General features: G+C 41.4%; 1 protein-coding gene across 3 annotated transcripts in view; it reads left to right on the top strand.

Annotated features, from left to right (window-relative positions):
- Nucleotides 1-12,816, top strand: part of ap1g1.S (adaptor related protein complex 1 subunit gamma 1 S homeolog) — a 39,874-nt gene extending 27,058 nt beyond the window's left edge. For all 3 annotated transcript variants that reach the window (XM_041561147.1, XM_041561149.1, XM_041561148.1), the window contains 11 exons: nt 5,751-5,805; nt 6,333-6,455; nt 6,603-6,692; nt 6,770-6,897; nt 8,096-8,200; nt 8,289-8,430; nt 8,573-8,699; nt 8,807-8,893; nt 9,006-9,166; nt 10,537-10,635; nt 11,119-12,816. In XM_041561147.1, the coding sequence (XP_041417081.1) occupies nt 5,751-5,805; nt 6,333-6,455; nt 6,603-6,692; nt 6,770-6,897; nt 8,096-8,200; nt 8,289-8,430; nt 8,573-8,699; nt 8,807-8,893; nt 9,006-9,166; nt 10,537-10,635; nt 11,119-11,220 (1,219 nt within the window). In that variant the 3' untranslated portion in view covers nt 11,221-12,816. The remainder of the gene's footprint in view (nt 1-5,750; nt 5,806-6,332; nt 6,456-6,602; nt 6,693-6,769; nt 6,898-8,095; nt 8,201-8,288; nt 8,431-8,572; nt 8,700-8,806; nt 8,894-9,005; nt 9,167-10,536; nt 10,636-11,118) is intronic.
- The last annotated feature ends 1,693 nt before the right edge of the window (nt 12,817-14,509 follow it).

The raw sequence follows: 14,509 nt of genomic DNA, 5'->3' as shown, positions 1-14,509 counted from the left end.
ACTGCTATTCTCTGACAAAGATTTCCCTAGGCCAGGGATGTCCAAAAGGTAGATGGGATCTACCAGTAGACCTTTAGCTGGTCATCAGTAGATATAAAGACACTGTCAACACACAGTTTGTCTAAATCACCCTCCTGTTTCATGCTTTTTATTTGATATTTATGTTAAGGTTACAATATACATTTCCTCATGAATCAATATTAAGTAATATTTTCCATAGAACAGAATTCTAACAATGCTTTTATATATGTAGATCATAATGGGACAACAGCACTAAAAGTAGTCCCCGCATTGGTAACTCAGTGCCATTCCCAGTGATCTTTCGCGCCACCATCTGGCGCTGCGTCTATTTCATTGTGCACGAGTCGCTGCACACGCGCCTCACGGGCGCCATCTTACTAAGGTACTATACCAAAGCCCGGGAAACCTCTCTGGCAGCCATTTTGGATCCGCATCTCTCTCTCCAGTACTGAGCGTTTCCAGCCTCACTGTCTCTCACAGAGAAGAACAAGGCACCATTCCTTCCTACCTTGGTGAATAGGTAGTTACACTTCCCTTACTCTTTCTCTAGGGGATTAACACTTCCCTCTCTCTATGGGACCTACTGTGGGGTTTTTCACTACTTCCCTCTGTCTCCACAGATCGCACTCTAAGGGAGAAGTGGTTCACTCCTCTGGACTCTCCTAATATTCCCCAATATCTTACTTACTGGGTTGCACTACATAGTATAGCCATGCAGATGACCAGTCCCTTCCCAAGCAGGCAACTGCATGTACCACCAATGCAATTTAGTATTTGGCATGGGCTACTTGCAGACCTAAATTTGCTAGTGTTTTGGCTGAGCCAATATGTGAAGCCTGTAAGACTGCAGCAGTCACTGCACAATTACAATCCCACACAGCCCTACCAGCCAGCTCTGCGACAGCTACGGCTAATCAAACGAGCTTGGATTCTGAATTGGTGTGCGCTCTATCTCTAGCTGGTCTACAAAACCTAGCCAGAGTTCCAGAGACTCTAGATAAGGTCCTACAGCATCTATCTACAGAGCCTCACAGACCGGTCACTCAGCAGTCGGCCACAAAGCGACCTCCCCTTTCCCCACCTGTTTTGCCTGATGAACAGGAAGAGGCATTGGGAAGAGGGACAGATCCTATCCGCAGATGAATAGGATCAGGATACCCCTAGATCACAATGAGAGGTCGAGAGCCTGATTCAGGCACACCCCACCTTTAGCAGAGCGAACCAATAACATTTTCAAGAGGCAAAAGAAGTCTTCTTGTGTCTTTCCAGCCTATGAACTGCTGGGTGACATTGTTAAAGCACAATGGAAAACGCCAGACCATAGAGTCCAATTTTCCATCGCTTTACTCAAACTTATCCTTTTACTTTACAGACCTTGGTCTTCACCCCCAGCAGTGGACCCACCGGTCTCTAAATTGTCAAAGACCACCACCATTCCAGTAGTCGATGCGGCTTCCTTTAACGATCCTATCGACAAACGTCTTGAGGGTTTCTGCAAGTCGATTTTTACAGCAGCAGGCAGAACTCTACGACCTATTATTGCCACCCCATGGGTATCCAGGTCAATGGAAGTTTTGGTGGAACAGGTGGCCCAACTCATGGCTCAGAAGACCCCTCCACATACCTCTTTCTAGCTCCGATAGCGGACACAAATACATAAATTTGCGTAGCAGTCCTGGATGCGGCTAAGCTCGTCACAAGGGCTTCGGCATAATCCATTGCAGCCAGACGTTTCTTTTGGCTAAAAAACTGGTCAACAGATCTTACCTTGAAGTGGTCTCTGCTTGGTCTCCCATTCTCTGAAAAAAAAAAAAAAAAAAAAAAAAAACTTTTTGGTGCTGAACAGAGAAGGAAAATTCTCAAGCTACAGAGCCAGAGGTCCCAACATGAAAAGCAACAAGCTCCGACCCGCCCCAGATTCCAGTCAAGGCAGAGCACTTCTTGGTCAGGAAGCAGAGCAGCACCTAAGCCCGCACGGGACAAACAGCCTCCGCATGAGGAGGTGCCCACCCCTGAAAGCTAAACCCTTTGGGGGACGCTTAAGTCACTTTCGGGAGGTGTGACGGCATAGAGTACTGGAACCCTGGGTCCTACAGATCATTTCTATCTCATAGAATTCGCTCAGCTACCTCCGAGGTGATTTTCCATCTCAAGGCTCCCTACCACAGAACCCAGGCACTCAGCTTTCCATGGGGTTCCACTCGCCCTGACTGCTTCCGCGGTAGTAATGGCGGTCCCTCAAGGGTAAAAGGGGCTTCGGTTTCTACTTAAACCTGTTTATAGTACCCAAAAAGGATGGATCTTTTCACCTGGTGCTAGACCTAAAGGCACTAAACGACCATGTAAAGAAGCACCACTTCAAGATGGAATCCATCCAGTCAGTCCTAATGTCCCTGGACATAGAGGATTTCAGGGCGGTGATCGACATCAAAGATGCATACCTGCATGTCCCCATACATCCCAACCACCACTGGGTCCTTCACTTTTCAGTGGCAGGAGAACATTGGCAATCCCTGGCACTCCCCTTCAGACTATCCTCCGCCCAAAGGCTATTCACAAAGGTCATGGCTGCGGCTCTAGAGGACCTGCGACTGCAGGGAGTGAGTGTCATACCATACCTGGACGACCAACTGGTAAAGGCCAGTTCCATGGCACTGGCCACAACTCATCTCCAGACACTAATGCTGTTAGGTTGGCAGATAAACTTCCAAAAATCTCGATTCATACCTTCCCAGAGTACAGAATATTTAGGGCTTGATCTAAATTCTTCATTGGGAAGAGCCTTCCTTCCCCAATCCAAGATCACCTCCATGCAGGGGCTCCTGTCATCTCTGCAGAAAATGGATCAGGTACCTTTAAGGTTGCCATGAGAGTGCTAGGGACTATAGTGTCATCCTGCGATTCCATATGCGCAGCTCCACACCAGAGCCATGCAGAGCCTTACTCCAACACCAGAGGAGGAACTGAGCGAACCTAAACTGCAGGATTCCCCTATCAGATCTAGTTTGAACCTCTATCAGTTGGTGGCTTTGACCAACAACACTTCCGTCAGGAAAACCCTTCCCCAATCACCAGTGGACAGTCATCACAACAGTTGCCAGTCTAGAAGGTTGGGGAGAAGTATTGGGAGACCTAACCGTACAGGGACGTTGGTCACAGAAAGAACTACTCCCCATCAACATCCTGGAATTAAGAGCAATCTACCTGTCATTGCTCCAATGGTCAGGCAGACTTCAAGATCTACCTGTAAGAATACAGTCAGGCCATGTGACAGCGTTGGCTTACATCAACCACCAAGGAGGCACAAGGAGTCAAGCTGCCCTCGCAGAGGCACTGCAAATTCTTCTGTGGGTGTAAAACACGGTACCAGCTATCTCCGCAGTATCCCTGGAGTGGACAACTGGATAGCAGATTTTCTCAGCCGAGAGACCTTAGATCAGGGAGAGTGGAGCCTACACCCAGAGGTTTTTTGATTCTGGCAAGGCGGGGCACTCCGGAAGTAGACTTAATGGCATCCAGGTACAACAACAAGCTTACGAGGTTCTTCACAAGAAGCAATGACCCTCTGGCCCTAGCATGGACACACTGGTGGTTCGGTGGCAGTTTCACCTAGAATATGTCTTCACACCACTGGCACTTCTGCCAAGGGTAATCAAGAAGGGTAGAAACAGTTGTAGTGGCACCCTAATGGCCACACCACACTTGGTTCGAAGAGCTCATAAGTTCATCAGTGGACGCACCATTCCACCTTCCAGACAGAATGGATCTGTTATCTCAGGGACTGATCCTCCACCTGAGTTCACCATGGCTGGATTTAACGGCATGACACTTGCAGCCATAATCCTAGCCAGATCAGGAGTTCCAAAAAAGGCCATACCGACCTTACTAAGGGCCAGAAAGCCCGTCTTCGCACGCATCTACCACAGGGTATGGAGGACATTCATATCCTGGTGTAAATCTAAGCCAAAGACCCACAGTCCTGGGATGAAAGTAGCCTATTGTTATTCCTTCAGGAGGGTTTAGAAATAAGGGCTGGCACTCAGCTCACTGAATGTTCAGGTATCAGCCTTATCTATCCTTTTTCAGCAGCAGCAGCTTGCAATGCTGCCCAACATAAAGAACTTCCTACAGGGAGTATTGAGGATGATACCTCCATACCGTCATACAATCCCTCCCTGGGATCTCAATATGGTACCTTCTGTATTGCAGGAGCAACCGTTCGAGCCATTGGCTCAATTCCATTAACTCTGCTGACTCTTCAGGTAGTTTTCTATTAGCCATCACTTTGGCTAGACTAGTTTCAAAACTAGCAGCTCTATCTTGTCGTCCACCATTTTTGATTTTTTACAAGGACAAGGCGGTGTTGAGACCTACCTTGGATTTCTTCCTAAGGAGTTCTATCTTAACCAGGACCTGCTGGTTCCTTCATTTTGTCCTGAACAAAAGACAAATTTGGAACAGTTACATACGTAGATGTGGTTCGTTCTCTCAGAACATACACCAGGGCTACCAAGAGTAGAAGGAAGCTAGACAACCTCTTTGTCTTACCAGAAGGACCACGGAAAAGCCTTAAGGCATCTAAGGCTACCAATGCAAGATGGATTAGGTCAACAATCTTGAAGGCCTATGAGGTACGAGGTAAGGCCACACCCTTCCGGGTTCAGCTCATTCTACTTCTTCACTCAGCACTTCTTGGGTGGTTCGCCTCCAGGCTTCAGCAGAACAGGTCTGTAGGGCTGCAGTGTGGTCATCCACACACACCTTTTCCAAATTCTACAAGGTGCATACATTCGCCTCAGCCGAAGCGAGCTTCGGCAGGAAAGTGTTGCAGGTGGTTATTCCCTGAACACTAGGGGTAAAAAGTCCCGCCCTCATGGGTAGCTTTGGGACGTCCCCATGGTGCCTGTGTCCCCCAATCTAGGCAAGAGAAAAATAGATTTTTGTACTTACCGTTAAATCCTTTTCTCTTGTCCTACATTGGGGGACACAGGCCTTCCCTCCCTGTATTAGTTCATGTTAATATTGATCAGGTAATATCTTATATAATTTTTGTTGTTCAAATACCAACAATTTCAAACAGCAGGTGGTTCATACCGTGCGTAGCTTGCATTGGGGTGGAGCTCCTTCTCTTCACATGGGCAATTGGTAGGGCTCGTCATCTCTTCTTCGGTCAGAAAACTGAGGATTGAGGAGGTAGGCGGGGATGAAGCCCAGAGCAGGAGGAGGAGGAGCCACTTTAACCTTTTAGTGTCCTTTCTCCAAGCAACAGGATCTTCATCCCCATGGTGCCTGTGTCCCCCAATGTAGGACAAGAGAAAAGGATTTAACGGTAAGTACAAAAATCTATTTTTCTGTCACCTCTGCATGCTGTGCCTTGTTTCTCAGTCACAGTTATAGGCCCAGTGGGTGCATTGGCACTAAAAACATAGCTGCTTACACTTTGTGTCATTATTAAAAAATAGAAGCAAAGACTGCCCCATATGTGATTTTAGTACCTATACACGGCATGTGAGTGAATCATTTGCAATACGTTCTAGCTCTATTAAATAAAATGTGCTAAAAAGTATGCAGGTATGGAGCATTTGTCAAACACACTTTTTTGGGGTCAGTTATACGGACTACAGAGCAAATGAATCTGTAAAATTGAGAACTTTGTTTGTTGTCTTTTTTTGCTAATGAAGATGTGTAGGGTTTTATGATTTGTTTACCACTTTAATCTGTCTCTTTAGGTATGCCCCTTCAAAGCGTTGGCACATAGATACAATTATGAGAGTTCTAACAACAGTAAGTGAAGACTTAAAAGAAAACCACCTTAAGCATTTCCTTGTTTACTCTCATGCTATGGTCACATATGTAACAGGTCATCACTGTTTTTCTGCAGTTTTGGGCAGCAACATAATTGGTTAGTATACCCATTATCTGAGGGATATATATATATATATATATATATATATATATATATATATATATATATATATATATATATATATATATATATATATATATATATATATATATATATATATATATATATATATATATATATATATGTTACTGGCACTCACTTCTTCTCAATGTCATTAGCCGGGTGCTCACAAAAAATCACATGTAACGTACAAAAAGAAAGCACTCACGGCAACAATCTAATAGAAGCAAATCTTATGCTTTACTGCAGGTCATCAGGGGCCGGTCGATGGTCCTTAGTAGATCGAAGCGCGTTGATGTCCAAATTTGCTATAATGCAGTAAAGCATAAGATTTAGCCCCAGTTGCTTCAGATTCTTCTTGACCCTTGCACTCATTCTTTTTTAGGCTGGAAGCTATGTACGAGATGATGCAGTTCCAAATCTTATTCAGCTAATCACAAATAGCTCAGAGATGCATGAATATACTGTGCAAAAGCTGTACAAGGCCATTCTGGATGATATTTCCCAGGTAAAGAACTCCATTTACATATACAATGAATTAAATAAACTGCCAGAGAAAATGTATGTTTTACATATTAACTACTACTTTGAAGCCATTGACATAGTATACAGCATAAATTGATTTCTAATCTTTGCCATTGGTGTTTTACTTTAGCAATCATTGGTCCAGGTAACCTCATGGTGTATAGGTGAATATGGAGACCTGCTGGTTTCAGGCCAGTGTGAGGAAGAGGAACCTATCCAGGTAATCAAGGTCTCTGAGGAAACTAGGATAATTTGATTTGGCTGGCTCATTCTAAGATTTTTTTCCCTTACATTTAGGTTACGGAAGATGAGGTGCTGGATGTTTTAGAAAGCATTTTGATCTCCAACATGTCGGCATCTGTTACACGAGGTTTTGCCCTGACAGCCATCATGAAGAACTCCACTAGGTTTAACAACACTGTTAAGTATGTATCTCCTTTGAGTTTAGAAAGGGTTAAAGGAGAAGGAAAGATTAGACACAATAGTGCAAGCTATAACGCTATATTTATTCTTTAGAATACTTTACCATAACTGAGTAAACAACTCTAAAAGCTCTCTGTTTGTTTAGGATAGCAGTTGCCATATTAGCTTGGTGTGACATAATTTCCTGCCTGAATCACTCCCTTCTCACTCATAGCTCTGGGCTTAGATTACAGCAGGGTGGGAGGGGGAGAGAGGAGCAAACTGAGCATGCTCAAGCCCTAGCCCTGGAGATTTAAGATGAAAACAGGGAGTCTGATACAGAAGCCCATGTGTACTCAATAGAAGGAAATAAATGTGGTGTTTCTTTTGACAGAGGACAGAGCAGCATTAATTTGAGGGTTTACTGGTTTATTTATGTAGACCTTTCTGCTAAAGCTTACTTTATCAGAAATGTTAGCCTTTCCTTCTCCTTTAAAGGTTAGGGGGAGAGGAAGGTGTGATGTGCACCTAGGGAGACACAGTTATCAATTTTTTTAAACTAGAGGAGGAAAAAAAGACAAAATTCAGACATCTTTTTTTTTTAACTGTCAGTTTTTTTTATATTATTCGTTATAGTGGCAGAATTTTTTTGCAGATGAATAGTTGCACACAACCAAAAATCACATTGTATCATTCATTCTCAAGGAGCTTAAAATCTTGAATGTTTTAAAAAACAGTGGGAAAATATTACTTGAGACAAATCCAACTGACATCTATAGCAACTCAGCAGTTTTTAATTGCTGAGTTTTTTTTTTTTTTTAGTTTTTTTTTTACAGTTCCTTAGTGTTTTGTTCTTTGATAAATAAAAACATTGTTGTACATATTCATGTTTGCATTGTAGAGTAGAGATGGGAGGGGGGGCTAAATGAAAATGTAATTGTGTATATGGGTATGCCAAATCCTAAATATTCTTTTCTTTCATATGTGCATTTAATGATCTGACTTGATCATTTCAGCTCTGTGAGAGATACATTTTCGTTGTCTAGTGCCAGCAGTAGTGCTTTAAAACTAGGGTACTGATGAGAATGTGTCCCGGTTCTGAGCGATATCCTAGATTTGCTGCATCTCTATTTTTCTCCCCATTATTGTGCTACTCCAAAAGAAGATAGAGTTGAGTGTCATAAGCCATTTTATATGAAAATTACTTTTTGTTTTTTGTAGCCGTATTAAAAAAGTGGTATCCATCTATGGCAGCAGTATTGATGTTGAGTTGCAGCAAAGGGCAGTTGAATATAATGCTTTATTCAAGAAATATGACCACATGAGGTAAGGAATATATCCGCATTGCTGCAGCTTATACCTATAACAGTTACTCCATGAGTGTATGAGATTAAGGGAAACTTTCTCCTTTTAGATCTGCACTCCTTGAAAGAATGCCTGTTATGGAGAAAGCAATTAGTAATGGACCAACAGACTTGCCACAAACTAATGGAGAAACAGACCCCTCAATTATTGACACTAAACCAGTTCAATCTACCCCACAGCCTTCTAGCCAGGTAACATCTGAACTCAACACAGGTTTTGCCGTTCTGTGTTGCAAAAGCCAGTATGGATATATCTTGAGAAGATTGTCATAAAATATTAACTTTATTTTTACTTCTATTCCTTAACTCTGACAGTGTGATTTCATTACTACAGGCTAATGACTTATTAGATTTGTTGGGTGGAAATGATATTCAGCTAGTCATACCCACTGCACCACCTTCGAAGCCTGCTTCTGTGGGAGGAGAGCTTTTAGATCTGCTTGGAGACCTCAATCTCGGTGGTGAGACAGTTTAACTTGAAGGCCTTCTTTTGCAATGTCATCAGCACTGATATGAATTTGTATTTCTTTTATGGCCTCTATTCAATTAATGATTTCTTATGTATCAGGAATTCCGGCTTCAGTTCCACAGATGCCAGCACCTCAGCTGCTGCTGGATGGACTATCTGCACAGCCTCTATTTAATGATATCGCAGGTCAGTTTTTCCTTTTTTTTTTTTTTCTGTCCCTCCTCCGTAACTCTTTACATAAATTCTATTTTTTTACTTTAGAAATTGATGATCTCACTGGATATCTTCTTATCTGCAGGTATTCCTCCAATCACTGCGTACAACAAGAATGGACTGAAAATAGATTTTAGTTTTGAGAGATCCAGCACAAATGGCAGTATAACCGTGATTACAACTCAGGCGTCCAATTGCACAGACAGTGAAATGACAGACTTTGTGTTCCAGGCTGCAGTACCAAAGGTATTTTTAATGAAGGTGGAGGGTTATACATCTTTATTTATGTAATTTTATTATTAATGCTTGATCATGCTAGAAACAGTTTGAGCAACCAGCTGTACAACTGCTAAATCAGGTAGAAGGAACCGCTCCTAACTCATCCGAAAGGGCCCTACTGTGTTGTCTGTTTATTTAGGCCAAGTGTTTAATTGCGCTCGAATGGTTAATGGTTCAATCCCCATATATCCATTTACCTACCTGTGAAAAGTTTGACAAACTCAAAACTGTTTAGAAACAGTTTATTGGTTGTTTAGTATGATTGTACCTGATTACATTGCCTTATTCCAATTAACATTCAATATGACATTGTAACAGTCAACCACAGTTTAAGATGTTTGTATGTGGTATTGGTTGAGAGAAAAGTAGAAGTAAAAATAGATAACTTTGCAGGAAAAAAAAACACCCCTCATTTATAACATAGACCAAGACCATAGCAGATCTATAGGGAGCTTCAATAAAGGGGCCATTTTTGAAGATATTATTATTAGCCCAAAGTAAAACCAGCACTATGTATTGTTCATTATTTCCTACATTTTACATATCCTATATTTCTCCTTTAAAGGTTACTGTCAGTCCAAAGTGACAAACAGTGGTAACCATCTAGCTGGATTTGTGGCAAAGAGCACCCAGGTCCATTTGTGTGTATGTGTGGCTTAAGCCTGCTCATATTTTAATAATTTGCTATATACATGTTAGGGCTCTCATCAGTTTTGAATGAACTGTACGTAAATAATTATAGTTCATTCATCACATAGGGGTGTATTTATCAAAGAGTGAAGTTAGAGATCACCACAGTCCACTAGAGTGAAATTCCGCCACTTTCCATTCATTTCTATGGGATTTCTAAAGGCATATTTATCAAAGGGTGAACTTTTACCTGTTGATACTCTTTTAAAAATCCCATAGAAATTAACGGAGATTGGTGGAATTTTACACTAGTGGACTGTGGTGATCTCTAACTTCACTCTTTGATAAATGTATCCCATAGACTTCTGCCTGCATGGAACAAGTGTAATTTCAAATATATTTGCAAACTGGAAGTTGAAATTGCAAAATGCAGCTTTTAGGATGTTGTCAGTCTTAGCAGTAGTTTTCCGTGCATTAGATAGTGTTTTACCAGAATGGGAAGAACTGTGGGTGGAGCTGATGAGGGAATGTACAGGTAAGTAGATTGTTGTAAAAAGAGGCAAACAGCCAACACATGCTATATATCTGTTTTATAAAGAGGGAAGATACACTGTTATCAGATAAACACTTTGTCTTACTAAGCTTCTTCAGCATGCTTCTGTGAAGAGAAAGGAGCACATTGTAAGAATGATCTTTTTTTCACACAGACGTTCCAGCTTCAGCTGCTTTCTCCAAGTAGTAATGTCCTTCCGGCCTTTAATGCAGGGAGCATCACACAGGTCATTAAAGTGCTGAATCCCCAGAAGGTAAAAACAGCCCTCATGTATATAGTCTTGTCATTAAAGGAAGCACAATACTGAAAATATATTTATATTATCTATAATATGCCAGTCAATAAGAGTATTTCAGGAGTAATTTGGATGGCATCACTGTAAATTCTATCCAGGGGGAAGAGTTACCCATGAGTCGTGAGTCACTGTCTTTTTTTAGCTCTGTTGAAGCAAATCTCTAGTGGCCAGGCCATCAAGTCATGGGCAGTGGGAAAAAAAGGGAATAGGCAACCTTCATTTTATAACTAGCCCTGGTTAGTGCTTTGCCACAGCAGAGGGGAGAAAAAAATAGTGACTAAATAAATAGGCAAAACTGCAAACCTCAAGGTATTTTTCTAATAACAACTGGAAAACCACTATTGCTTGTCGCTTTCTCCAGCCCCATGTGCTATACTTCACTATCCTTTAATTACTTTACTTGAGTACCTCCAGCTTTGATTTTTTGTTTTGTTCCCACAGCAACAGCTGCGCATGCGGATCAAGCTGACATATAATCATAAGGGCTCGGCTATACAGGACCTTGCTGAAGTGAGCAACTTTCCCCCTCAATCATGGCAATAAGAAGGAGCTGTGTGCATACTCACCCCCCCCACCCAAGATGAAGGAACTCTGGGCTGGAGTCTCTGCCCCTGGATTACCAATGATTGCACTTTGGGCCTTGGGGGAACAGAGAAGATGGAGGGACATTCTGCAGCTGAGTGAAGCCATGTGCGCAAGGATAGAACCCAGCTGCTTCTCCTTTCCCAACTCAGGAGAAAATAGCCAGGCCTCTCTCTCAACCCACAAATGTCTCAATTGGAATCAGCGTTGGTCTTTCCTGTCTGGATTTTGAGTTTTTAACCATCCCTATTTCCCACAGTACATTCCTGCAGTCATTTCCACTCGCGTCCATCTTCCCCCTGGATATGTCAATTAACTGTTTTGGGATTTTGTTTAAAAAATAATCTTTTGCCTGGGATGCTTGGCTCTCCATCTCTACACCTCAGTTTGCTAGTGTGCATCCTTTATTGGATTAAAGCTGTTTCTGTCCATAACATTTGCACAGGAAGTTGGTTCTGCTGCTCCCCAGTTATGTGTTCATGTAATGATAAAGTCCAGCTCCAACACATGCAGATTTTCCACTGTTTTTTCCCTGTTGTTTGCTTTGAAAAGCTGCATACAGGATAATGTGCCTCATGAGAACACATTTAAGGCTGAAGAATTAAGACACTGTATATGATTTACAAAGAGGGAACCATTTTGGGGAAAAAAGACATTCAGGCTTCAGCACTGATGGATTATTTTATTGTTGTGGATAAAGTGGCTGTTTCAAAATAAATGGTACTGAAATACCGTTCTGCCGACCTGCTGCAAAGATCTGAGGGGAGTTTATTCATCTCCGTACATGATTTCAATTTTCAGATGTTTCAACATAGTTCCAGCTGCTAAGGACTTCTTATATCTCTTAACTCCCACAGTTCTGTGCCTAAAAGATGATGCCAATGCATCACATGCCACATAAATCTGTAAATGATGAGGGCAATGAGGCTGCATCCTGGCACTCTTGTTTGTGACCTATAGTAATGTACATACCCTCTCTCTCTTGTAAAATCATGAAGGAACTGAATTGGTTTTGTTTTCTGCAGCTATACAGATAAAACTTTTGTTTTGTTTGTTTCTTGGGAGATGAGATACAACAGAAATTTTGTTATGGATACAAGAAGGCAGAGCTGCAGGTGCAGAGATTTGCTGAGATCTGTCCTCTAGGTGTGGGTACTGATTGGCAGGCACTCCCTCAATACCTGTGAGCACTGATCTAACTTTTTCTTTGACGCCTGTTGGTAAACTGAGTTTTCATTTCTTGTCTGTGGCACTCTTATGCCGCATCTTGTTCCTGTAAATGCTCTTCCCTTTCCTTTAAGTGAAACTTCTTCTCTGCATACCCCTCAGTAGCCTCATTGAATGGAACACTGAATCTCCATGTGTGAGTGGAGCTGACAATGAACTGATTATTACTGCAGACTTATTTTGAGATGTAAAGGCAACCTTGTAAAAACAAGTCTTTGGGGAGCATTCAAGGTGTAAACATTTTCATGGGATACTTAGACTGCTGTGTATTATCGTCTTTTGGTTGAAACAAAATCTGAAAAGTGACTAATAAAGAATAAAAAAACCTCATTCTGGCTTTAAGTAAAGCTTATGTTTTTTTTATTTGTTTTTTGCCACTGGCCGGCAATTTGTTTGCACTTACATTACCCTGAACAAAACAAAGGCAATGAGTATAAAAGTATATATACCTTTCATTAGGAAAAGAGGGCATATCTCCCCAGAAAAGGTTTTTGTGTACTCTACCCTTAGATTTTCCTTGAGAAATATTTTCAATGGTTTGAGCGCTTATTATTTATTGCAAGTTCTATTACAGGCCATAAGAAAACCTATCCCTGCTAATGGAGACTTACGTTTTATGTCCTGTTCAGCTCTGTAGTACCGGATCCCCCTACTCGATTAGCTACACATATAGTATTGGGACCCTTCAAAATGTAACACAACTGCACTGTGTTATTAGAGCCAAGCAAAAACAAAAGTAGCTGGTCATTGAATCCAAGAAAGTTCCAGCAAGGTTGACATTTGTTGAGAATGCCTATTTGCTGTACTATATACTTCTGGAAGAGTAGGGTGACATTTGGGCTGAACGCTGATTTGCCATTCAATGTATTACTAGACCTGTGGCTGAATATCTGATAATGCAGTGTTTCATCTCAAACTAAAATTAGCTTTTTTTTGTTCCTTTTCCAGTTTGCATGTTTACACACGCGCATACAAATTTACACACTTTTTAGAGCTGTACACGCATGCATACACAGCACACACACACACACACACACATATAATTTTTCTTTTCTTTTTTTTACCTTTTTCTTTTTTAGGTTCGACCGAATGTATGGTTTTCAGAGGTCACCATCATTTTTGTTTAGCTTTTACCCCACATAAAACTGGCATTGTTTATAAATTAGGCTAAGCCATCACATAAGTTTGCAAAAGGTAGATTTATGGGGTCGTTGCATGCTATCTACTTTGATAAACCTTTGTACATTGGGTATCAAACTGTTAGCGGACCCCAGGCTTTCATATTTAGGGTGTTTTTTCTTGTTAATGTGGGAGATAAGATGCTGCAAGTTTGAAGCATTGAGGTGATTTTTTGGAAATGTAACCAAAATCGCCAAATTTAGGAAAGGTTTGTGGCTTGTTGCTTTGGTGTAGAAAGACAAGCATACCCAATTTGGATTCAGGGGAATGTGTTCTTTCCAAAAATATACGGTTACTGGGGTGACCGTAATTTTTATACCTCTTTACCCCCTCAAAAAATGCTGTAAATATGTTGTGTTGGAATTACAGAACTGATCGCATGGGGTGTCTTTATTTTGGGGCCCCTCTATGCCATATACTTGGTTAAACCTATACATATTGGACATCAAACTGTTCAGCAGACCCCAGGCGTCATATTAAGGGCATTTTATCTTAATACCTAATAGTATGTGGGAGATAAGATGCTGCAAACTGGAAGCTTTGAGGTCATTTTTCTTGTGCATAAAATAAATTGTGTTTCTGTGTTTGTATTATGGACATAATACATGTGTACATAATAACATGTATTTTTTTTTTTTTAGACACTTAGAAGTCTTTATCTTTTTACAGAAGTAGAATTACAACAACATTCTAGCATATTTTGAAAGCTTAGACTCTCTTAAAAAAAACAACAATATATTTATTTTTCTAGGTAAACTAAAAGACCCCCCCCCCCCCTTCGGTTTCCATCACTCAAACAGGACATTATTGTATTAGAGAGGGTACAGAGAAGGGCAACTAAGCT

The sequence above is a fragment of the Xenopus laevis genome, chromosome 4S (assembly GCF_017654675.1).
Source record: "Xenopus laevis strain J_2021 chromosome 4S, Xenopus_laevis_v10.1, whole genome shotgun sequence".
Taxonomy (NCBI): Eukaryota; Metazoa; Chordata; class Amphibia; order Anura; family Pipidae; genus Xenopus; species Xenopus laevis.
The sequence above is the reverse complement of the archived record's forward strand: the minus strand, read 5'-3'. Positions and strand labels throughout refer to the sequence as shown.